The sequence below is a fragment of the Toxotes jaculatrix genome, chromosome 20 (genome assembly GCF_017976425.1).
Source record: "Toxotes jaculatrix isolate fToxJac2 chromosome 20, fToxJac2.pri, whole genome shotgun sequence".
Lineage (NCBI taxonomy): Eukaryota > Metazoa > Chordata > Actinopteri > Toxotidae > Toxotes > Toxotes jaculatrix.
In genome coordinates, this window is record NC_054413.1 from 3,767,586 (window position 1) to 3,793,476 (window position 25,891).

At 40.4% G+C, this 25,891-nt stretch overlaps 1 protein-coding gene across 1 annotated transcript; it reads left to right on the forward strand.

Annotated features, from left to right (window-relative positions):
- Window positions 1–3,679: 3,679 nt before the first annotated feature.
- On the forward strand, window positions 3,680–25,548 carry tmtopsb (teleost multiple tissue opsin b). Its single transcript, XM_041065881.1, has 4 exons — window positions 3,680–4,061; window positions 9,911–10,239; window positions 19,035–19,268; window positions 23,642–25,548. The coding sequence occupies exons 1-4, from the start codon at window positions 3,680–3,682 to the stop codon at window positions 23,939–23,941; spliced, it is 1,245 nt and encodes a 414-aa protein (XP_040921815.1). The 3' UTR covers window positions 23,942–25,548.
- Window positions 25,549–25,891: the final 343 nt, after the last annotated feature.

Here is a 25,891-nt window from a genome sequence, read left to right on the forward strand (position 1 = left end):
TCGCCCAGTAAAGCCAGACAGCACCGCTTAGCTCCAATTTAGCACCAAGTTGGTTTAAGTTTATTGTAAAATATTGGCTTTTTTCACTTCATAATGTTTTCCTTGAATCCACACAGTGTGTGTGTGTGTGTATAAGCGTGTGTGTGTGTCCATAAAGCCACGTTTCAGATTTAAAAGCAGGAGAGAGTGAGATTCAGTTTATTTCTGAATTGTTGGGGTTTAGCTTTGTGGAAGCAGCTGAAAAGTCAGGTTGGGGACGAGAGACGAGGTTGGTTGTCAAAGCGTGGTTCCTTTGATTCTGACTTGCAAGTTGAAGCTGTGATGATTTTCTTTGAATGTCACTAAACCTCATGCTGACGGATTTCCACGTCACACACACACATATTTGCAAATAAATGAAATGCTTTCCCTCATTTATATTTGTTGCATTTCAAGAAATATTTTTTTTCTGTGGGGTTTTAAATAAGGTTTCCCATGATGACTTGAGCAACAGTCTATCAGTAATCATTTGATAATGCTAATAAAGACAGCTATTTAGACCTTTTTAGACTTATGCCTCTAGCAGTGCAAACAAAACGTCATAAAAGTTCAGAAACTTAAACCTTTTTGTTTTGTTTTGTGGACAAACATGAAACACTTGTAGAGTTACTTGTGACTTGATTTTGTCCCAGAGTCTTTGATGGTTAATTAATGTCCCAAACCCCCAAACACTGGAGTCCCAGACTCCAGAATGTGTGAAATATCCATGTCAAGCTCAGACTTTCTGCTCATTTATTTATTTTTTGTCATAGTAAACTGACTGCGATAACTAAAACAGTTTTAAAGAAAACACTGACTGCACAGCTGTATGCACAAAGCACAGAATAAGAAGGCGACATATTCTTAATGACAGGGATATTAATCCCTTGAGAGACAAAAGTGCAGGAAAATGTGTCCTATACTTAAGTTTTTATGAACACTGCTATATTTTTCATGAAGCAAATTTCATTAAATTAACTCATTTTGGTTAATTAATAATTCATTTCTCACTGGAGGTGCAAGAGTGCATCTGCTGGCAAGGTTACATTTGAAATCAAAGGCAGAGTGAAAGAAACGCAGACATCAGAGAGTGGGGGAGCAACACCCAGTATGTCTGCGTGTGCGTATTAAAAGTGCATACGTTTCAGTGCATTACCTGCATAATAAGTATGCAAGGCCTATTATTTTGTCTTAAAGTGACATATAGCAGGGTCTGAGAACGCTTTCCCAATACTATTTCTATGTTAAGATGTTTTACTGGTACCATGTGTTGCTGCATTAACTTTGCTAACTTTGCTCTTCGCAGGCCACCTGTTCATCTGTACACTGACTGATCCTGAGTAACATGCAACAAATTCATAAAATTAGACAAATGACCATTGCCCTTACCTTTTTCATTTCTTTCTTTCTTACTTGTTCTTTGGGTTCTTTAGGTTTAATGGCAGAGTAGGCACCCACAGAATACAATCAATTGAAATAATGGGTCTGCACTTTATGCATATTTAACATGTAAAGACTGTAAAAAATACAGAGTGTCAATACTCCAACCTGCTATCACAGCACCTTCAGAGTAACTTGCTTCTATTCTTCTAATATTTTTATTCTTAGGCTATTTAGTTTTATTTTATTTTATTTTCTATTCTATTTTATTATTATGTCTATTATTGTGTAAATTGTGTAAACTGCTCACGTGCCTTGAATTGCCCCCCAGGGGACAAACAAAGTTCTTAGATTTGATTTGAATTGATTTGATTTGATTTGATTTGATTTGATTTGATCTGTCTCTCTCACCAGCTTTGCTCCACCTCTGCTCAGTGGCTTAGCTGCTGAACCACAGAGAACTCACATCGCAGTGATTTGTTGTTTCATGCTGTTCCTTGACTTAAAAATCACAAATTTTACATCAGAGGGAGCCAAGAAGAAAAGTTAGCGTGAGAGAAGCCATGTGTTTTGTGAGATTGTGAGCTGTGTAGTAGAGAGCCCTACTCTACTTCTACCTAATCATTAGTCACAGCCCCATAGTCAACATTAATGTTTTTTTTTTTTTAACTATATCTAAGTTATAACCTTAAAGATGCCCTGTGGACTAACAAATGTGTTTACACTCAGTGTTACTCACTGAAACACAGTGTGTACCCCTGAGGTCCAACAAACATGTCAAATGCATTTCCTTCCTCAGCAGTAGAAATATGTATCACATCTCCCACTTGGTGTGTGTCATCTCTGAAAATCAACTCAGATGGGTCTGACCAGAGGTTGAATTCAAGACCGCTTAGACCTAAACTCACTATTACTGCTGATGTGCCATGTGACTCATGAGTGAATGAATCTTTTCAAATGTTTTAACATTGACAACCAAAACTTTGGGATGCTTAGATTTCTTTCTGTCTTAGAGTGTTACATTTCCATTTTTTATTGTCTTCTAAATTGTACAAATTCACTCATGTATACATCAAGTGGGATTTTATGGGTAGACAAGGAGACATGTCACCAGTGCCACCCTGTTTCCTAAAAATTACATCTATTAGCAGCTCATTTTACAAGTCTGGGTTTTTTTTTAAGCCTGAAAAGAAACTGAGATCTCCCTTTGAAACGGTCGAATGTGTCTGTATCTGTGAGTTCCCACAAAGAGGAAAAGACGTGCAACAAGTAAGAATAAGAAAGAGCACGGGGAACAACATCAGAACACGCGCAGGGAGAAAGACTGGCTGGAACCCGGCAAATACCATTGATTCTCATGCTTTTGACAGTTAATTACACTTCCTCACCCCTGACATCAAGCTGTGACCCAATCAGCCAGAAAATCACTCTGAAACTGGAAAATGCATACCTTCCTATCTATATCTGTATTTCAAATAATGATTACCCAAGACTGAATATTTCATATGAGTTCAGAAGGAAATCAGTTTTAAACCCTGAGGCTATAAAACACAGATCTCTTGTCAGGCAGCTTATAGATTCTCTCCTCCGCTCCTGACATGAGCAGTCCGTGGCTTCTTTTAATTAAACGCGTGTACAGTGGTGCAGGAGTAGTAAAATCGATCAAATGTGGCTTGAAGTTCTCACAAGCTAATGCGTGAGAAGTGGAGGATTGTTCTGTGCACGCACCTGTCACACAGGTTCTGAGCATGTTTCTCTTAATTTGCTGCCTGTTTTATCAAAAAAAACAAAAACAGATATTGTTATGCAATCCTTCCATTGGCAGTGCGGGTGTGATTGTGGTTTGAGAGTGTGCATGCTCAGACACACACATAGCAACCCCACCCCGGCGCCTCATGTTGGGGGTTTCTGTCGCCCAGCACGTTAAAAGGCGCTGTGGGTGATAAAAGCTCAGGCGCATTTCGCGCTGAACCGGTGGTCGCGCACCTCTCCGGACCCGGAGCGCACAGCAGAGAGGGGCGGATCTAACGTGACACCGGCATCTGCTCTCTAAATCCTCTTTCACTCGCCAACTTGGTGTCCAGGGCTGGATAGCATAGCGTTAACAAATTACTCCTCTCTTCAGTAGAAGCTGCCACATGCGCGCACGGTGCAGCAGGAGACTCCTCGGTGGGTCTTCGCTTCTCCAGATGGGTTGAGCGAGGGAAAAACCCCGAGACCGGATGGTTCCGTCCCGTGGTGCAAACTTCAGGCTGGTCCAAACTTCGTGGCTCACCCCGGTATGATCGTTTCCAACGTGAGCCTGAGCTGTGCGTACTGTCCCGGGGGAGGAGCCGGTGGCACGGAGGCGACGGATGCGTACGAAGAGGTGTCCGGTGCTCTCTCTCCTCCGTCCCTGAGCCCTACGGGGCACCTGGTGGTGGCGGTGTGCCTCGGCTTCATCGGGACTTTCGGGTTCCTCAGTAACTTCCTGGTGCTCACGCTGTTCTGCCGGTACCGGACTCTGCGTACGCCCATGAACCTCCTGCTGGTGAGCATCTCTGCCAGCGACCTTCTGGTCAGTGTCCTGGGCACCCCGTTCAGCTTCGCGGCCAGCACCCAGGGGCGGTGGCTGATCGGACGCGCTGGGTGCGTTTGGTACGGGTTCGTTAACGCATGTTTGGGTAAGCAGGTGTTTTCCTTTTCTTTGGCATGTGTCGCCGGACACTAAAAGACCAAACCAGCATTTTCAGGTCATTTAATCGAGAATGAAATCTTTAAGTCTTATCTTTCTCTGTCTTATTGTGACTTATTCACCTCTAACAAGAGAGAAAGAGATGAAATATTGATTTTCTGTCTGTGTGCAATTATTGGACACGTCTTCTTTTTTTTCCTCAACATATTGATGATAACTCTTTATGTCGTTGAAAATGTGAAAATCTTGTCTCCTTTTTTTTCAGTTTGACCACTCAGTAATTCAAACGTGATTTCCAATTCTTATGTTTTATTTGATTTGTTACTAAACATATTATTTACCCTATTTTCTGTCTGTAGCAGCTTTCCAGAAGAAGCTATACATTCCTTGCCTGCAGCAACAGGGAAAAACTCTCAAAATGTAACATGATTAAAATCCTGTAAACCCATTTAATTCGGCCGTTAATTTCAATTAAAATCCTATTAAGGTGTTATGTGCTGCTCACTGCTGATTATGCTCAGCTGTGCTAAGCTTGCAAACTGAATTTACTTCAGGGACGTAAATAATAGGATGCAATAATGTGTCATAACAAAGATTTAGACCCAGATGTAATACGTTTTGGGGAAGAGGGTTAGATGCAGAGATGAAGAGAGGAACTTTATCACGGAAAAAGCATTTCTGATCGTTTTACAAATTTAATTTGCTGTTGTTGGACTCTTGTTTTGTTCCTTAGAGGTTGTATCTGGTGGTCAAATTTACCCTGGGCACACAGGACTGTAGAGCTCTTCACCCGTGATGGGGTCAAATCTTTGACCTTTTTGACCTTTCAAGTTTCAGAACAATCAGTTTGAACACTGTCCAAGAGGGGAGAGATGTTGACTATGGGTAATCTTGCAGTGTTTGTGAAAGGCGTTTTCATGGTCTTACTGACTTCACTGATTCAGAACAATTGAAAGTGACTAATCAGTCTGTTAAGTGCAGACATCACTTGTCCTTCACTCCCCATGTCTTCCTCTATTTCTGTTACTTTCAATGCACCCTGGAGAGGTGTTGTTGCTCTTAAACCAGCTGTTTTCTCTTTGGAGTCTGGACTGGTAGTAAGGTGCAGTAAGGTGTTAATGTTGTTGCAGTAAGGTGTTATTATTGTTGGTTTTATTACCTTATTATGAGGTGTTACTGTCTTGTTGCTCTTAAATATTTGTTTTCTCTTTGGAGTGTGGACTTGCAGTAAAGAGTAGTAAGGTGTTGCTCTTTAGTGAAATGTGGACTTGAAGTAAGGTGCAGTAGGGTGTTGCTGCTCTTAAATAAGTTGTTTTCTTTGTGGGGTTCAGATTTGCAGTAAAGTGTTGCTGTTAAATCTGTTGTTTTTTGTTTGGAGTCTGTACTTGCAGTGAGGCAAAGTAAGGCGCTGTTGATGTTAAATCTCTTTTCTGTTCTGACCATTTTCAATCTGGACCATGTTTTCTAATTTTTTTTCCCATCAAACTGAGGGATTCTGACTAAACTCCTCCATAATTCCACTATACAGCTAATGACAGGGCCAATGGCTTTCCAATACAGTCCTGGAAGCTACAAGCACATCTTTCAGCAAACCAAAATTCACTGTGCAACGATTCATGCACAATTTATATCTAATCTGCAGTTTATCCATGACCTGAGAATTTTCACGATTCATTTTGCACACTGTTTCTTTGTGGTACACGTTCAGGAGCAGCTGCAGAATAAACAAGCAACAACCAACAGCATCAAAATTGTACGTGACAGGATCAAAGGATCACTGTCAATAAAAAAAAAAACCTTGACTGAAACACTTTAGAGATTCAATTCTGGTCTGGTCAATGACTCTGTAAGACTACTGGAGAGGAGAGATGAGTACTCTAGCTTCGAAGATTTATGTGGGTAGTGATTGATGGCTGTTTGGTGAGAATTGATCAGATAGTGGAAAAGAAAAACAAGAAGAAGTGTAGCCCTGTTTAAAAATGGCCAGAAATAACCTTTGGGGTCAAGTTATTTTCACATTGTATTCTGGATAATGGAAAGCTCATTAGCCGCCACAGAAACAGTGTACAAGTACCTGTTACTCAAGAAATAGTTTATTTTAAAAAAAAAATACTTGATTGAATGGAAAAAAGTATCACCTTTAGAATAAGGGAGTTAGAATAAGCTTGAACTCTGCAGAGTTCACACCCAATTGTGTTTTAAGTGGAAAAAATTGTAGCCTGAGGAGGAGATTTAGCTTGAATTGTGTTGCCTCTTTTGAATGCATATTTAGCAGTATCTTTGTGTGAAGTGCATTCAATTTGTGCAATAGCAAGGCAATTCTGAGCAATTTCTTTGCATGCACGTGGCATCCCAGTTATTCAAGTACAGCAACAGAAGTAGGAATATACATTACTCCATTCCATCTGTCTGATAAAAGATACTGAATCACTTTCAGGCCTGCAAAGAAATAAAAAATAAAAAGGATCCACCGAGGTTGGCAGGACTAAAGTGAAAACTGAGACCTCTCGTTTCACCCTCTGCCTGTAAGAGCTGAGATGGAATCTGCTCTGTTTGTTAATTCACTAATGAGACGTTGTCCGCCCTGCTGCAATTACACAGACAACATCAAAGCTACTGTACGGACTGTTAAACAGCTTGTAATCAAGCCACATCGTGTCGCTCTCGCTGGAATAAGGTCTTGTTCATGAAGTCAGAGGGCTCTTTCTTTCCAACCCTCTCTTTCTTGTTTTACTGTATGTCTTTCTCTCTCTCTCTCTCTCTCTCTCTCTCTCTCTCTCTCTCTCTCTCTCTCTCTCTCTCTCCCTCTCCCTCTCTCTTGTCCTCTCTGTCACACAGTCTGCAATCATAACTCTGCAGAAAGCAACAGGTGCAACATTTGGGAAACTGCTGCAAAGGGCATTCTTTCAACTATTGTTGTGACATTTTATGGATCAACAATTAACCGAGTAATGATTAAAAATAATTAGCAGACAGTGAAAAGAATAGTCACCTGCAGTAAGTAAGATTTCGTCATGCACACATGAAGAAAAGTCAATCAGAAGCCTGATTATGCTTAGACACGCACAAGAAATAACCTTTCTCCAGAAAAAATCTAGCTGCGGAAATCGGGTTTCGCTAATCCCCTAAAGCTGATTACGGAAACCAGATTTCTTTTTTTATGTGACTTTGAAGAAATCAGGTTACTCCAGAAAGCCAACAATAACAGGATTACTTACTGTAAAAGCATGTAAACGCACTGATAGTGGGTTGGAAGTTGTGCTGAGTGGTCAGCCATTGTGAAATGGTCTGATTTGGCACAAGTGCTTTTGCTGTGCCATCAGTTGGATCAGAAACAAGAAAGAGGAGATAAAGGGAACAAGAGGAACACAGAGGTGAGATGGAAAGTGACAGTGAGGGAGGGATGCAGAGAGAAAGAGCAAGAGGGTAATAAAGAATGAGAAAGACAGAAAGAGAAAGAAATTACAAAGAAAAAGACTGAGATGAGGTGAAGAGATAGGGAGAGAAAGAGTGCAAAAGCGAGAAACAATGAAAGATGATTAGCTCCTGTGCTGACTCAGGGCTGGGACATTGGGCCATTCATTTTACCTTAAATCTGTTCCACACCACTCCAGAGTTGGGCGAAGAAGAATCAGGCCTCAGGTGAAAAACCCATTAAAATGCATGCTGGAGAATCAAAGTTGGCCACGTTTGAATCACAGCCAACATTAGGGACTGATCTGCTCCCCGAGTCCCCATCAGGCTCACAGTAAAGACTGTGCAATCATTACGGGAAATGAATGGGAAAATGGTCACTGGTGGGAGAAGCTGCTTTGTTGCTGTGGTAGCAAACCATTCACATTCAAAGAATCCACTGCAGTAGGCAGGAGAGGCCATGGGTGTCGTTATTTTTCAGGTTTGTTTACCCATGATTACATAATTATATAATAATGTCAACACAAATCTTGTTTTCTTATCTTTGTAATGCCTCCATAATAATACTGCAAACGATTAATAGTATGCCTTTATTAATCTAGAGTAAAATTAAAATAAACAACTATAGATTGGACATTAGGTGATGTCTGTGTCCTGGCTATAGACGTTATATGTTGTTGTAAGTTCACAAGACGCTTATTTCTCTGATCACATTGGCAATTATTAAATTATTCAGTTACCAGGCAAAAAACCAAAACAAGGGAAGCTGCACTCTGCAATTTTCAAAAGAAAATGCATAGATTATAGGTGCAAAAAAAAGACATCACTCTGCGTGCAAGAAATCTGTTTTTTCTTTGTTCCAAACTTGTTAATTATCTAGCAACTCCTGGGGGGTGGGGTCCCTGGGTTTGAAAGCACTTCTTTTTCCTGCACCTGCGACATGTCAGCCAACTGCAACGTGTTCAACCAGAACAATCTGAGATAGTGTAATTATCTAAAAATTCTCTGTATATGGACATATGGATTGACTTGTATCCTGTATTTTTCTCTCTGTCTTTTTATAACTCAACTTTAAGTATCAAATTGTTGATTTTATTTTATAAAACATCCCTTGCCATTTACTGTGATCTTTTATTATTTCAGTACAATATGTTGATTGTCTGTTTAACCCATAAGGGTAGACCTGTGAAGCCCACGTGCTTTATCTAACCAGAGTGCATCCATAATGAACAGAGGGAGCCCTCTTCATCGACTTGCAAACACACTCACACATTTACTCACACACACACACGCACATCGTTCTCACATTAATATCCAGCCTCCACAAACACGCAAACACAAAATCATTTCCATTATTCTCAAGACTCTCAGTCTTTGCCGATGCTCTCAACACATCATGTGCCCATGACCCAGCCCACTGTCCAAACTGAACGTGCCACCGAAGCCTTTATTATGCATCAGGGTGCTATGATTGTCTGCATTCAAAATCTCCATCCCTGGTAGACTTAAGTGCCACTGGCCCAGCACTTTAGCTCGTATGTGCTGATTAGCTCTGATTTAAGACTTCAGCAACAATTTTCTCCAATAGCGCATGTTCATCAATTAGCAATTAGCATGTAGAGGAAGATTGCACATGGTTGTCTGCCTCTGCTTTCATGTAGATTAAAGAGTTTCTGTGAATGCTTGTTCAGTGTGAACAGCTTATGATGATGATTTACCTGACCTCTGAGTATGCAACGATACAGTTAGCTCATGAATTAGGTTGCGTCACAGTGCAGAGCTCTAGACGTTAAGCAGAGCACAGCAACTGTCAGTCAGTGAACTCCTCCACTGTCCATTGAGTGTTTGTGCCCAAAAGATGCAAAGTGAAAAACCATTGCAGTGATCAAAACAAGCAGAAAATTTACTTCAAGTGCAGCTTGCTCATTATCTAGGAAAGAGAACACAGATGTTCTAGGAAAAAAAAAAAAGCTCCATGGTGCTTCACTCACTTTTAGATTTATGAAACCTTTAATTTATTTATGAAACCAAATAAATAATAAGAATTAAAAAATATATATATCTGTGTTTTCTCCATCCAGACAACACGAGGTAGCTTGTCCAGTTTTTTAGTCCAGCTTGAACAGCTAGAATAACACTTTATTTTAAACTGTCTGGTAAACTGAACTGGTAAATTAACCAGATCTAGACCTGGTGTGATGTGGCCCAGATGGGAAAACAAGTAGAGAAATCCGTAAGTATAAATGTGTAATGGTTTTGAATCTAGTCCTTGTCTATTGTAAACTGGATGGAGGAAATGGAGGAAAGTGCCTTTTTTTTTCAATGTCATCCTTTTTCAGCTCCTTCATGTGCATTGCCACATTTATGCCACATTATTTTGTTACACGACCTCTGACCGCTTGACCTGTACGTCCCCTTCCTCAGGCATCGTCTCCCTGATATCCCTGGCCGTTCTGTCCTATGAGCGCTACTGCACCATGATGGCACCCACAATGGCCAACGGCAGAGACTACCGCCCTGCGCTAGGAGGAATCTGCTTCTCCTGGCTTTACTCTGTGGCCTGGACTGTTCCTCCACTGCTGGGCTGGAGCAAATATGGGCCGGAGGGTCCCGGCACAACCTGCTCAGTCGACTGGAGGACCCAGACTGCGAACAATATCTCCTACATCGTTTGCCTGTTCACCTTCTGCCTGGTCCTGCCCTTCGGTGTCATCGTCTACTCCTATGGCAAGCTGCTGCATACTATCAGACAGGTGTGATTCTGCAAATACAAATGTTATGTGAGAGAGTTTGTTCCAAAGTAAGAAGATTAAATCGAAGAGCAGAGTTTTTTTTTGTACCAGAACAATTTCCATCTGTCTGGATGTGACCCAGTAAAGGCACTTCAAGGTAGATCTGAGATACGATACCAGAAAGAAAGTGTTAAGAAAGTGTGTATAAGAGATTTAAATGCACAGCAGCAGTGTACCTCTTAATCCGTGACCTTAAGTAATCCACAACTTTATCAAACGCCTCCAGGCAGTCTGAATGTTCAGTCTCGGGCTGCAGAGTTGACGAGAAGATAGAATATGAGTTTATAAATTTCAAAGACTTGAGTTTGAAAGCTGAGACATGAAGCCATGTGTCAGCTGATCTCAGCAATCCCCAATCAGGTTTGACATCTCAACTACGTAGACTATTAAAGCTACCAACACCAATTTTATTCTCTCGTCCTCTGCTTTATGTTATGACCTGCTGCTGAGGATGCTTAGGCCAAAAGGACACAGTGGGATTTTTCTGAAGTGTCTGAAGCCATCTCCTCTATGCAAGAACATAATTTACACCTTGATGCATGAACAGAAGGCACAAGAGAGGCTATGACATGACCTGATTTCTGGATGACAGCAATAATTTGCATCCAGATATTGCTGCTGAACCGGTAACGTATTGTGTCTGTTCCTGTCAAGTTTCTCTAAAACTAAAACTAAAACTAAAACTTTGCCGGTGGAATTTGCATGATACAAACAGCAAGGATGAAGAGTGTAAGTGCGGGGTTAGACTTGAAGACGTGTATCACATTTCAAGATGCAGTTTGTGTGCCAGTACGCATGCTTGCTTAGAAATAATGTCTGTTTTGGTTCAGGTGTAATCTTTCCATCTCTCCCCTTACCTGACTCATAAATAAAGTGCTTCCCTGCTTGCTTCTTAGTTGAAACTAAGGCTTTCTGTTAAAGTAGGAGACATAAAGAAACAGGGCACGTAAACAAATAGTTGATGATTAATTTTCTTTTGATCAGCTAATTGATTAGCTCCAGTTTGAACACCTAAATGTATCAAAAAACTCTTTAAATTTGATTTATCGGTTTCTGTGTTTAGCACAAACAGGTAAAACACACACCTTATTCAGTGAGCAGTGATCATCTGGAAGAAATCCAGTTGCACAATAACAGAAACTGATGGATTGAATTAAAGGAGCTTCATGATAGAACTGGGTGTGAAATATCTCTTTTGCTCTTTCTTTGACTTGCTGACTCTGGGTTACACATCCCAGCTCTCTTTTGTCTTTAAACGCAGTATTTTCTTTTTTGTCCATGTAGCCTAATTTGAAATGCATTCCTCTTTTCATTATACACAAAGCTCCCAGGCTAATGATATTAGCCTAATTAGTCATTCTACTTGGGTATGGTCTCATTTTACTCCCACGGGTCTTTGTGATATGTCTAAAAGACAAGTTGATCTGCATTGATCTGCATTGATCCAGCTGTACTCAGCATCAGCTCTGATCATACGTTATATCATAATCACCGTGGGAGAAGATCATTTGGGGAACAAGCAGGCTATATATAAAATTATGCTATTAAATGACAATTAGGTTTTGATTTGATTCTAGATATTAAATTGGGAAGAAAATTATCTTCTGTATCTATTGAAGCACATAAACAATTATTTTTGGAATTACTTTTACTGCACATCCATTTTTAGGAAAATGAATATTGTGCTACTATAATTGTACAACTACCTGCTATTAATGATGATTTCCTTGACTGCAATGTTGTATTTTTTGGCTTGAGTTGAGAGTTGAGAAAACCAGGTAAGAGTAGGTTAGAGGAAAGTTTAGAGTGGTGCTTTTGGGTGAAGTTAGAAAGCTGAGAGCAGTAGTTAGGAACGGGAGTGGAGAGCAGCACAGAGGTTCTGTCTGCAGGCTGGTGTTAATGACAGGATTATAGACGACTTTCTTCATTACGCTCTGCTCAGGCGCTTCTTTAAGCCTCAAGGCTACAGACCTTCGCACCCACTGTCAGCTAATCACAGGGGACAAAAGTCTTCGTTTAGTTGTGTGAGTCTGTGTGTGTGTGTGTACGTGCGTGTCTACCACTACCACTCCTAACACAGAGAGCATGCCTCCACATTGTTTCAGGGAACGTGGGTGTTTGGATGACCTGAGGAGGAGTTTATATTCTACAATTATACACAAATTATACACAGCAGGTTCTGAAAGGTGATGATGATATTTTAGACTCAGCGGGACCTCAGGTAAGATCCGCTCATACAAACAGATTTGTTCTTAAGTGGCACGTACAAGTGATTTCAGAGAATTTGTAGCATTTACCAATTTACTTTTTTACTTAGGTATGATCCAAGGTCAGAAGTGGTTCAGACCTGATGAACGAGCCACGTACAGATAATCTGTCTTTCTCCGCAGGGCAAAAAGCACTAATTCACCTGAAATCACAATGACTTTTTTTTTTTTTTTTAAAGATTTTACTTTACATTATATTTCAGAACAGAAACTCAGAGTAGTTTCTGGGAAAATTCTCTCACTGTGACTGTAGTCTGTTATTATTCACACTGTCACATGACCACCTCTCATACTAATGATTGGCATTATTTAGCGTGAAACCCCATGTTAAACCATTTCATTTTTTTATCATGGTATGGTGCTGCTTACACAGCATTGACAGCTGTACTATCAATCATTTTTAACGCCACTATTAAGCTTTGCAGTTCTTCACTCACAGTTTTGTGAGGGTTAGGGTTGACACCTCAAAAAGAGCAGAAGTGAAAGCTTTGCACTGCAACATTAAGGGTGTAGATTATGCCCATAGTGAAATGTACACCCCCTTATGGACAGGTGGCATTCAACAGGCTGAAACGAGCAAGTTAACGTCTAGTTTGTGCACTTAAAAAGAGTTTGTTGAATCTGGCTTGAAACACTGGTACAAACAAACTTCAGAGAAAAACAGGACACGAAGGACACGAATATGAAAGATGTTCTTGCATGAGGCCTAATATCTTTAATATCTAACTTTAACTGTTTTCAGGCATAACTATTGTTGTGAGGGGTTTGTGTAAGACTGTGAATGATAGATGTGTGAGCTTTCCTTGTTGTTCTGCAAGTTTGACTGCTTGCATTTGCATTATGTTGATACATTCTGATGATACATTACTTCTTTTATGCGAATCTTTGGCAGCTACATGCATACAGAGCGTGTCTGAGAATTAGGTTTGCCTCAGTGTTTGCTTGTGCGTCATATGTCTTCCTTTAACTTTGTGTGGGATGGTTAAATGTGTTGGTTCAGAGCCCTGGGTGTCGATGTGTTGACGCTGTTTGCAGAAGAATTTAATTTGCCACACCATTTGCTGGTTCATGTGCCATGCCTCTGTGGGTTTCCGCCATGCCTGCAAGCACGCTGAACTTTTTTTTGGTTTTTTTTTGTTGCTGCTGTTGCTTTTTGCAATTCAAATGCAATTGTATGAAAGTATAAATGCTGAATTGAATTGAAAAGTCTAAGAGATGTTGAAATTTCCTCAACACCGCAAAAAGTGCTCACTAGAAGGGAGTGGAAAAGGAAAGGTTACACAAGTGGTTGATGTACCTTTTCCCTTCTATGGAGGCACATTTTATGGTTGTATCATGATTTAACGGTGTGTTTCTTCCATTGTCCAGATAAGCACGTGTCAAAAATCAGTGTCATCCTCAGAATGAATTATGATCACTTTGGTGAACCCCCATGCTAAACCTTAAGGTGGTGAACATGGTAAACCTTATACTTGCTTAACATTTAGCATTTAGCCCAATCAATCAATCTTCAAAGTTGTTCTGATCAGTATATTAACAAGGGATCAAATAAATTCTCTCTCAATGCATAATGTATTTGTTTTAGAAACTGTCTGGTGACCCATTAACTGTTGATCAAACCCATTCAGTCACATTATTGTCATTTGGGCCCTATCAAATGGAGTAAAATCGTTGAGTAAAATAAACAAATTAAAGCAGAATACAGTTTTGGTGTCACATAATGACATTGAGGGAAGGTTGAGAAAGGCGTTTGTGATTATGTTTCTTGATAAAGCCCAATTTTTGCAGGCTTGTCAGCAAGCCCTGAAGGCAGACAGATAACTGTCTTTGCCTCACATATTAGCTTTGCATTTTCATGTGCTTCGCTTTGCTTGAAGCTGTGTGCAACAAAGTCCAACAACACACAGAATTCAGAGCTGCTGGCAATCCAATTCACGTTATTAAACCATCACCCAAATTGCCAAAGTGATAATTGATTCAGCTCATTAAAGCTAACATGTTGACAGAATCTGAAAACAAGAATCGCAGATAACCGCTCCAGTTAATGAACTGATAACTATCCTAATCATTTTCATGGCTTTGTTGTGATGGAATGATTTTTTTTAATGTAACACTGTGTGAAGATCTTTGGCATATTTGTTAATTAACCAGAGCAAAATACAACTTTATGTGGAGAAAGACAAGATAAAATGCTCAAGGTGATCGAGATTGGCATCAGGCAGAGAGTGTATTTAATTTTGCTCTGCTGTCTGCATATTGTATATATGCAGGGTTGTGCGTATGTGTGTGTTTGGGTTTGCATGTGTGTACTGTTTTCTCTCAGCAGCCTAGGTGTAAAGTTACCTGAGGGGAAGATAATCCCTTGCTTACACAGCATGCATTTTTCTTATTTGCAGGGCAAACACACACACACACGCACACTCATACACACACATCTGCACACACACACTCAATTTCATTCCCAGAGTTTTGCAGAATGTGATTAAATCTTTCGTGTTCTGTATGTTGAAATCTGAGACACTGTACAAGAGAAAGAAACTGAGGGAGAGAGGCAAGTTTTTCTCTGTATGAGCTTTATTTGCTTTTTATTTGCTGGTATTCCTGCTCATCTTATTATTAAAACAAAGCTCACTCAGTGCTTTGTTTAAAACATTTTAGCATTAATGTACACCGAACAGCCACAACATTAAAACCAGTTACCGCTTTTAATGTTGTGGCTGCATTTAAAATAGAGTTTACGGTGAAAACAGACAGATGCAGTTTCTTGACTTTTTTGAAACAATATGTTTTTGATTTCCTGTGGTAAAAAGTAATGAAGTACATTCATTTAAATACTGCACTTAGGTGTATGTGTTGTTAATACTTCTGTACTTTTACCTAAGCTAAATCCCACACCTGTCATCATATTTTGATTCAAATATTGCAAAATCCTGACTGATACATGGCAATATGGGATATCACGTTAAGTGACATATGTAATGAAGAAAGGAAATTTAAGATCATGGAGGGCATTTATGTGTTCTATACTGAGATATATCTGTGCATGCACCACAAAACCTTTTGACTCCCTGAACACATCTCAACAACAGCAGCTCTAACACAGTAAATATCCACAATCTGTCTAATGTTCTTGGTCTCCTGTGCAGCTCTCGGGAGCTTCGGTCTCCTCCCTGTGCTAAGGTATAAGTTTAAGATTCGGAGTGCACTTTCAGCTTTTACTTCTGCATTGCATAGTACAAACTTTGTCTCCTCTGTCCTTCCCGTCAGTATGATGGACAATCGGGCCATAGACTTTCCACCTATTCAGGTCTCACCACTGATGCATAGACTGCTTTTTTAATTTGTTGTGTTTCGGACGACTTCACATGGAGGCTGATTTGGAGATTTGCCCTCGGTACAACTGGGCAAACGAACAGAAGTTTTCACTTTGAGGAACTATTAGGTCTCAAATTATGAAATAGGTTTGGTAATGATAATGCGCTTCACTTTTAAAGATATTTAGATATGGTTAGCTTAGCTTAGCATAAAGACTATAAACAGGGGGAAACAGCTAGCCTTATTCTGTCTGAAGGTAACAAACTCTGCATACCAGCTCTCTTAAAGCTCAGCTATAAGCACATCTTGTTTGTATCTGTAGAAAAACCAGGGTGTAAAACCCCAATTAAAGCTCCGTTGTTCACTGTACTGTTTTTTAAATATCCTTTGGAAGTGCTCAGTATTTTATTGGTACCTGGTTCATACAACAAAATAATATAAATCGCAGGTTGTAAAAAGAAGTCTTATCACCTTTCCGTTCCTTGACAGACATCAGCATCACTGATGCCTGTCAAGAAATTTGCAGAATGCCAGCAAGATGATGGGAGCATGTCCTTGATCACGTGACAGTGTCTGATCTATTATTGACCTGACTCTGTCATATGTCGTAACATATTATAGTTTTTGCCACATCCTCTGTTCTCTGGCAGTAAGAATGACTCCAGGCTGTGGGTGGTAGAGGTCTAAAATATTCTTAAATCAGCCTCAGCACCCTCCACATCCAGCTGACACAGCAGCTGTCACCAGGATTGAGAGGGTGCAGTTTGCTCAGAGTAACATGGACAGGATGATTTAGTTCTGTAAGTCATTGTCCAGCGGGTGGCAGCTCAAATATTAAGACCCTATGGAAAAGCCGGTAGCTCATCTGCACTTTGGCAGGACTGTCAGAACACACAGTATTTTGGGTCAAACCCTCTGATGAATTAGTGTCAAGTGTTTTTTTTTTTTTAATACTTTCACATTTATCACAGTCCTTTTGCTTAGTAAATAAAGAATTAAACGACAGCAGTGCAGGTTTAGCTCCATATATATTGTCTTGATCTCAAAAGCCACAAGTTTTATTTCTAACCCATGAGGAAACCACAGACAGATTCATTGAGTAACTTGATATTGTACTTTTGCATGAAAAATGAGAAGTCATATGTAAGCAAGCTTGCACATGATATCTGTTGACTGTTTAAACAGCCAGTAGCTACTTTCACTAGACAAGAGCTGGCACCAGTGGGTGCATGTCTTCTTCTTACTTCTGGCTTGGAGTTTGTTATTGATGCACGAGTCCAAATGATCAACTTAAACAAAACTACACAGCCCAAAATCACAGCCTGAATCTTTCTCATCCTGCCTCTTTCTGACTTTATTATCTGTTTATTTCTAACTTTGAAAATCATATTACCATATTTACGAATATTTAGGAGATTCTGAATGCAATATTCATGTTGGCAGAGGAGGATCTGATTGTGGGGGTTTAAATGTCAGATCAGCCCATGCAGCACCTGGAAATGAAAATTTAGATTTAGTTCAGCTGTTTGGTGGATCTCTCCATAGACTCACTGACTTATCATCTGTCTCTCTTGCTGTCACTTAGGTGCTTGGTTGTGATTGAGTTCCACAAATGAGTACTACAGAAGACTGTTTCATAATCCAGGTAGATTATTATGTATATAGATTTTCACTCAGGATGATGTGTTGACTCTTGGCTGCAGAGCGCAGCTTGCTCGCTTAGATGTTGAGTTACAGTATATCACAGCGCTGTTTAAATACATAACATACCCAAAGCATGTGAAGGTGTGCTACAGTGTATAAAGAATAAATTGTTTTTTTTATTGATGGGTTGATGGGTGACAGGGATGTCCCCTCTCTACACATTCAGAACGGACCAACAATACTCTGTCTGCCAGCAGCATATCTTAATTTCCTGTTTTCCTAAAGAGCATGGTTGAGTGTTGATGCCATTTATCAGTTGTCTAAAAAAGTACAATCACCTCGGAAAAGCTTTTTTTCCCCCCACTAAGCAGTGGATCATCCTCCACTAAGGCATTTTTTTGGGCTGATTTGTGTTACTCTGATTCCAGCATAAGTCAGCACCAGCACAGGTTCACTGTCAGAGGGATTTAATGTCCACTTCCATTTCCCACTTACCGATTTGGGACAGCTTGAAATATGGCAAGCCATCCAGGTGAGTGCGCAGATGAAGATGGAGTAGATATGGGTGATGGTGTTGGGGCCAGAAAGGAAAGGGACTTCACTTTTGGGGGAAAAGTTAGGAGTTTTATCGTTGGCTCTGTTGCAGTCTGGGGATTATTCAGAGCCAAAATCTATCAACTGTACCCTGAGGCAATTCATCACTGGCCTCAACATGCAGCTGTGGTGCTTTATGATTTGTCAGGTAATGACAGTATTGATAGTGAGTGAATATTAAAGCCACTGGGGAAAAAAATCAGAGTGAAGTTGTACTGTTAAAAGAAAAAGAGACTGATTAAAACTCATTCTCTGTTGTAGTAAACTGGAGAGAACATCTGTCAGCTAACATCTCCAATTCTCTGATTTTTTTACTCCTGTGTAAGGCTGCAACTACTGCAACCGATTACTTTCCATTAATAATTAATCTACTTAATATTTTTCAATTTATCATTCAATCTATAACATGTCAAAATAATGAAAATGCCCATTCTAATTTACCACAGGCCGAGGAGATGTATTCAGATGGCTTGTTATGTTCAACAGTCCAAAACCCAAAGATTTCCAGTACAGTCATATAACATATTACAATCGTATATATCAAAGAAAAGCATTAAATCAGCTTTAGATAAGCTTTCTGTCGATTATTTAATTGATAAATCAGCTGTGCGTTGGGGGTGTACTCTGGTGTATGATCCAACTGTAGGATGTGGAAACTAGAACAATGGAGCCCCATGTTTTTTGGCTGGGTGAGTGCACTGGTTGGGGAACAGTTAGTTCAGAGTTTTGTATATAAACTGGTCCCAGATACAGAACACAGTGACAGAGAAGAAGTAGGGTTGTCCTCTGATTTGCTGAGTCATCTGGCTAAATGAATTGGAGTTCTACAAATTGCTGAAACTTGTATCTACAGTGTTTCTCACTTCCTCCCTTAAGTTTATTTTCTATTTTAAATGAAGGCAATGCACCAATAAAGTTTTCCTCACTTTCTCTCAGGTCCGCAGTGTGAGTTCGGTGGTGACCCGTCACAGAGAGCAGCGGGTGCTGGTGATGGTCGTCACCATGGTGGTGTGCTACCTGGTCTGCTGGTTGCCGTACGGCGTCGCTGCTCTGCTCGCGACCTTTGGGCCCCATGACCTTTTAACTCCAGAGGCGAGCATCACGCCATCACTGCTGGCAAAGTTCTCCACAGTCATCAACCCTTTTATCTATATATTCATGAACAAACAGGTGAGGCGTTCGACTTCGCTCTTCTTCTATCTCCTGCTTTCTCATTGTAAAACCATTCTGGATGAGAGAGATGACAGTCAGCAAAGCAGCCTCTGTGCATGTAAATAGAAATTCATCATAGTCTCTTGAATGTTCCTCACATTTTGTTATTTAATTACAGGGCAGACACACAGTCATGTTTTAGTTATGACAACTGATCAGACAAAGGTAGACTGTGTGTGACCCAGTTGATGTGGAGAATTGAGAGAGGTGTGCATTGTTCACTGTAGCTAACATTAGCGCAGCTGCTTGAAACACCTGTTCAGCGGGGACAGATGTCCCAGGGGACGCATAAATGCTGTCTCACCAACTTGATCAGTAATGCCAAACTTTAGTCAGTCCTGTGTGTGACCAGCAGGAGCCTGAGATAGTTAGTTAAACCAGACAGCTGTCTGGTTTCACAACCTTATGCTGCAGTGTTCATCATCATGACTGCCAATTTTTTTTATTAACACACTATGTTGTAGTTGTAAATAGATATAAATGTTTTTGTGCATTTGTCAACAACTAGAACTCCAGTGTCCAAAAGCTGAGGCTGCTGTATAAAAGAAAAAAAGATAGTGAATGACAGTTGCCGACATTTCAAAAGTTGTGTTAAAATATTGTTATAATAAAATAAAATGTCTACATAGATGAAGTTAGTGTTTTTTACTCACAAATACTGTATATTAATAGTGTGTAATAGTGTGTAATAAAGCTTTTATGTAATATTTATTAGAACATTAGACTAAATAGGGATCTTAGGGTGTTAATTAAGCTGTTGTAAATTAGAGTCAACTGTTCTGTGTCTCACAACAGATCAGTCTAATTAACTGCTCTCCCTTATTTAAGCACAGAAGCAGACACCCAGGCCAGTAATCGAAGTTATATGAAATTTACAGCCAGGGGAGGTTGACGTAGGTACAAGCAGAACTCCACTCTCCATCTGCCAGCTCTTCATTTACACCTTCCTGCATCCAGCTACACACACACACACACATGCAACCACACTGAGACACACACTCACAGATTCAAGACGACACGACATTATTATCATGGTGTCAAAGCCATAACAGCGTCAAAGCTTAACCGCCCCCACCCCACCCCCCCACCCCCCTCCAACCCCTGTGGAGGTTGAGATACACATGACTCTCATTCAAGGACACAGCGCAGAAAGAAAAAAAACACTCATAAAAGAGGAAGAGGAAGTAATCTACTGCTGCAGAGGAAACTTCAATGTACTCTGTGAAGGCATTTAACCATCAATAAATCATTGACTGCAGTCATTAGTACAGTAGTATAATAACTGTAAACAAATATGAGGACAGCCTGTCTTTGTACAGACTTCAGGCAGGAGCTTTTTTTTTTTCAGAAGAAAGTAGGAAAAGGAAATTTGATGAAGGATTGGCAGTGAAAACAGAAATCTCGCAAAAGTGGTAATGAATGAAAAAAAGGCGCTAAAGGAAGGACACAAAGATGAAAGACAGGTAGGAAAAAGAAAGGTGACAAGCGGGAGGAGGAGGAAGAAAGTTCTTTTTAATCTCCAAAAGGTAACGTAGCTTTGATTTTGATTAGCATGTGATGTTACTATCAGGGAACGACACACTGTGGCGGTGACCTTTCCTTCTTCTCTCACACATTCACACACTCTTTTATCTGTCTCTGTCTCTTTTTATCTCTTTCTACCTCAGTCTGTCTCTCACTGTTTTTTTTTTTTTTTTTGTTGGACTGCCTGTCTGTCACTTTTGAGCTTGTGAGACATTTAACTCTCTTTGATGTTTGACTTGTTACGACAGCGCTCTGTCTGGTAGTGCCAGAGTGATGTTTTTTGGGGGGCGGCGTGTGACGATTTAGCTGATAACTGAACTTTCAGATGAACACACTGGAGGCCGCACTGTGTGGCGCTTTCAGTCTTCAGTTCCTCCCAGCCCATGACTATGGCAGCAGTGTGTTGAGGCGAGTTGAAGACTTCAAGCGCTGCGCAGATTCACGCCCTGGACCTGAGCCGTCACTCAACAGTTACACCTTTACAGTCACTTTTCTGAGAGAAAAGCAGCTGATGGATTTCAACTGGTCAAGTTCTTCTTCTACTGGAAACAACAAAAGATGATTCCGTTGCTGTAAACTGTGGTGAAAGGTTTTAAACAAATATCTTAAATATCAGAAATTAAAATGGGAATCGTTCTGTCATTTACCTGTTCTGTGACTGTATTCAAGAGGACTTGACAAGAATCAGGGGTGTGAAGTAACTAAGTACAGTTTTACCATTACTCCGCTACATTTATCTGACGGCTATAGCTAACAGTTTCTTTGAATGTGATGAATAGATTTTTATTTTTTACCATAGATTAAGCTACCAGGTAGTTAGCTCCACCTTTACCAAATGCAGTGATGTACACATTAATGGATCAATAATCTAAAGATAAAATATATATTATTGGTGAGTACTTTTACTTTTGGTACTTTATAAGTTGCTTTCTTAGAGGTGGATTTAAATCCTCGTATGGAAAAATATGTATTTATTTGTACTGTATTGTAAGTGTTTCTTCGTTTTTCTTGGCCTGACAGTTCAACTTTAAAAGCACTGAGTCTAAAACATATTGGTTTTCAGCCGTTAATAATCCCACCATGTGTAACTTTGGGGATAGAGGAGGTGTTGACATGCAACGAGAGTGCTTTTTCTGGACTTGAACGGTGAATGCTGCACCCCAGATACCTCTGCTCCTTTCTTTTTTTTATTGTTTGGGGAAGTCGAGTCAACGCTGCCACTCAACGTAACATTGAGTGGCAGCATGACTTGAAAGCTTCATCTACAGTGAAAGAAGTAGTAACAATGTGTATTCATAGTCACATTTGGCTGTTTCCAGCAGCCTTTATTACATCTTCTCTTTCCCATTATACCGACTGTTGCCTCTCAGCCAAGCCTAAAAACCTTTCTGCTTTTTTTGCAATATTTTTTGGCTGGTTGAAGAGAGTTTACTGCAGATACACAAGCTGCACTCAAACATATCACAGTTATGTGACATATCTGTTTGCCTTAAAGACACAAAGACACACACACACATACACAGACTTGCTGTGGCAGGTGAGTATTTGACCACTCCTCAAGTCTTAAGATCCAATCTGTGCCTGATTTTAGCGATAATCCCTCATGATGTCAGCTTGTCCTGTTCCTCCATCCCTCTGTTTTTTTCTTCTTTCACCTCAAACATCCCTTTCTCCTTCACACTCCACCCCCCCCCCCCCCCCCCCCCCCCCCCCCTTTGCACATCTATCCTTTTTTGTTTCCTTTGGGGTTTTGCTTGCAAAACCAACAGCCCCATCCCCCCTCCTCAGCACAGCTCTCCAGTAGATTAATACATTGGGATTTGAGACATTAGAAGATTTAAAACGGAGAGCTAATTTTGAAAGCTGCACAATTTCCTCAGGGTAACAGAAATTAATTGGCTCATATATGACGAATTGTCAGCCAGCTGCTTAAGAATCTTAGTTAAAAAGCACCACAAACTGCTCTCATTTGTCATATCAGTCACTGGATGTCACTTTTTTTCAAAGCTTAGAAATCTGCTGGAGGAAAGTACTCACTCTGACGATAAAATAAGATGTACCGAGGTGTCGTTTTTCGTGCAGCACGCCTGTTTGATCTGCGGCACCCTGGGGAAATGTAGTAGACTTTGAGTATACGTGTGGAACCGGAGAGTATACTAAGTACACTACGTTTATCCAGGGGAGCACGCTGCCTGCTGGACTCCTAACCTGGAAGAAGGAAAGACCTGCTTGGCTGAACTGGGTCGACATGTGTACTACTACTACATATTATAATAATTTTTCTAATAATCAGGATTTTACAAGTACTATTACTGCCACTGCTACTGAAAGCACTATGTCTGTTATTACTAGCCTCTCACTACTAGTAGTAGTTCCACTTCTATAGTATTGCATCAGCTGTAACTTGTACTGTTTCCATATTACTACTACTACTTGGTAGTAGCTTTGGTATTAATTTTGTGCCAGTCTTAGCTGAATGGTGATTTAACTACCTGCCCTGTTCAGCCTCTCACCACATTCTCTGCTGCTCTGGCTCTTCACCAATACTCAAGACTGCATCTCTGGCTCCCAGGGAGACCTCACACTGGCTGCTTTTTATTGGATTCTATTATTATAAATCAGTCTAATTAACAGGGTCGACTAATGTCTCTTTATTAAATACAGTCTCTGTATTCACGTTCACTTATTGTGTCTTTCAACTTGCAAGTTTGGCCATTACCTGTCCGATTATCATTACTATTACAACCACTGCTATTATTACTACAGTACTAATGAATGAATTTTGTTGTGTGTGTGTGTGTGTAAAGTTCTACAGGTGTTTTAGGGCATTCCTCAAGTGCTCCACCCCCGAGCGAGGCTCCACCTTAAAGACATTTTCACGGGCAACCAAGACACTCCGCACTGTCCGCCAGGAGAACGATGTCCACGTGTCTGCTCCAGCCCCCTCCTCTGCCCTGCCCACGCCCAACTCCATCCACGGGTCCTCGCAGGGGGCCAATCACATGGCGGCTCCATCGGCATCAAATCAAGACTCTGCCGCCTCCCACTCGCCTCCCGCTAACAGCCCCAAACCTAAACTGATTCTGGTGGCTCACTACAGGGAATAAGAGCAGAGAAACAACAGCAACAGGAGCTCAATGTTTAGAGAGGGAGCAACGAGCAGGGGTGCAGGTCTCCAATTAAGAAAAAAAATCCTCTTAATAGTAGAAAATATCGAGCGCAAAGTGAGCTCAGTGGGAGTCTTAAATACAAGCTGGGATGTTTTAATCCCAGAACACTTTATCGTTGCTCTGTGCAGTCGGCGAACAGGGATACACACAAAATGCCATTCTCATCCTGCTTAGCAGAGGCACTGTATACAAAGCAGAAGAAAGATATGAAGACTAGGGCTAAACATACTGTAATTCTTCATGTTAAGATTACAGACTTCTGCCAATAGAATGTACTTGCTGAAATCACATCCATCGTGCTCAAGCGCACAAAGGTTGCATTAAAGCTCACTTACCTTTGCATAGAGTTTTTCAAAAAGGGCCTCGAAGGATGGAGGAACAAACTCTCATTAGTTTATGCAGTTTTTTTCTTGGTACAGTGAAATGGCGCCCGTTTCTTCCGTTCACCAGGGTGATTAATTTTAGTTTATTTTATGGAAAAAGGTCAGGGCTTTAGAGTCAGAACACTACCCACACAGAGCCAACACGGAGAGGCTGATTACAAAAAGAGACATCCGCTGTTTGGAAAAATTGATGCCTGGTTTTACAAAAGTGCTTGAAAGTAACTCACGCTGTGGGCAAGCACTGAAGAGATTATTCATCCTTGGAGAGCTCTGCTTGCAAAACAAATGTTTAAGAGGACATACTCATGTTTGAGGAAGATACATATAAAGTAGCTTTCGGAAATTAAGTGTTTCTGGAATAAAACCCTTTATTTGTGTGGATTCAGATGTGTATATTTTTGGAAGATTTGTTAATGAATGTGAAGTGTGTAGAATCTTAAGGGGAAAGTGTGTTAGCTACGTGCCAAGAATTGGCATGTTTATTAGGCCGGTATTAGCATGTTAGCAACGGACACGGAAATAAGCACGATCGCACTTTATTGATTCAGACGAACCAGATGGAGAGGAAGACGTGAAATTGCTTTCGCGCTGCCCCAGTAATACAATTACAAAAAATTTAAAAATCCACATAAATAGGTCAAGCCTTTTTTTTTCCTTGTGTTGATGAGGTATCTTTGTTACACAACTAAATAACATTCCTTCTTAATCAGAGAAATAATTCAGGAACATTTTGGAGAAGCACATCGTTCTTTGGTGGAGATTTCGGTTGTCACTGTTTGGTGATTTATTCTTTTTTTAAAGTGAGATATTTTGTCGGCTAAAGTGTGTTAGTAGAATTTTTCTTTAATTCGGTTGAAGAAGGGATTAAGCATTTTTTTTTCTTGACCCCGTTTCCATGTCTGATATTTGAGGATCTCGTACAGAGCGTCAAAGATCTATTGAACAATTTTATGCAGTTCAGAACTGAGAAGGTTTTTAGTATGCCTTTATTTCCTCTTTGCTGCATTTAGGCCCTCTGTCATTAATGCTGGGACTATGGAAGCCATTAAAGGAATATTTCACCATGTTATGAGGGACATGTAAAGAGATTTCACTGTTTCGAGTTGTCTCGGTGTTTCTGTAGCTGCTGTTTCTCTTTGTTTAGTGGAAAAGTGATTTTGTGTTGTCTCCTGGTGTATTTTCCTTTGCTTATGTAACATAAATGAAATCATGTCACAAGCAGATTTGGATGTCTCAAATTTGGATGCCCCAGTGTGTCTCGGTGTGTGTCTTCTGGAGCTCAGTGTCACTTTCTCTCACTCTCTTAGTCGTATTCATGTGTTGATTAAACCATGAATTATTAACGGAGGCATTATTTACAGGGAGAGCAGCAGATTTCGTTTCTAAATTACAGCCTTCACCTCGATGAGAAACAAACAGCATTTGGAGCCTTTGAGTAGAATATTACAACTTACAGCCATGAATGAATAATGAGCTGGTGGCTGCAAACAGGCAGAGAGCCAAT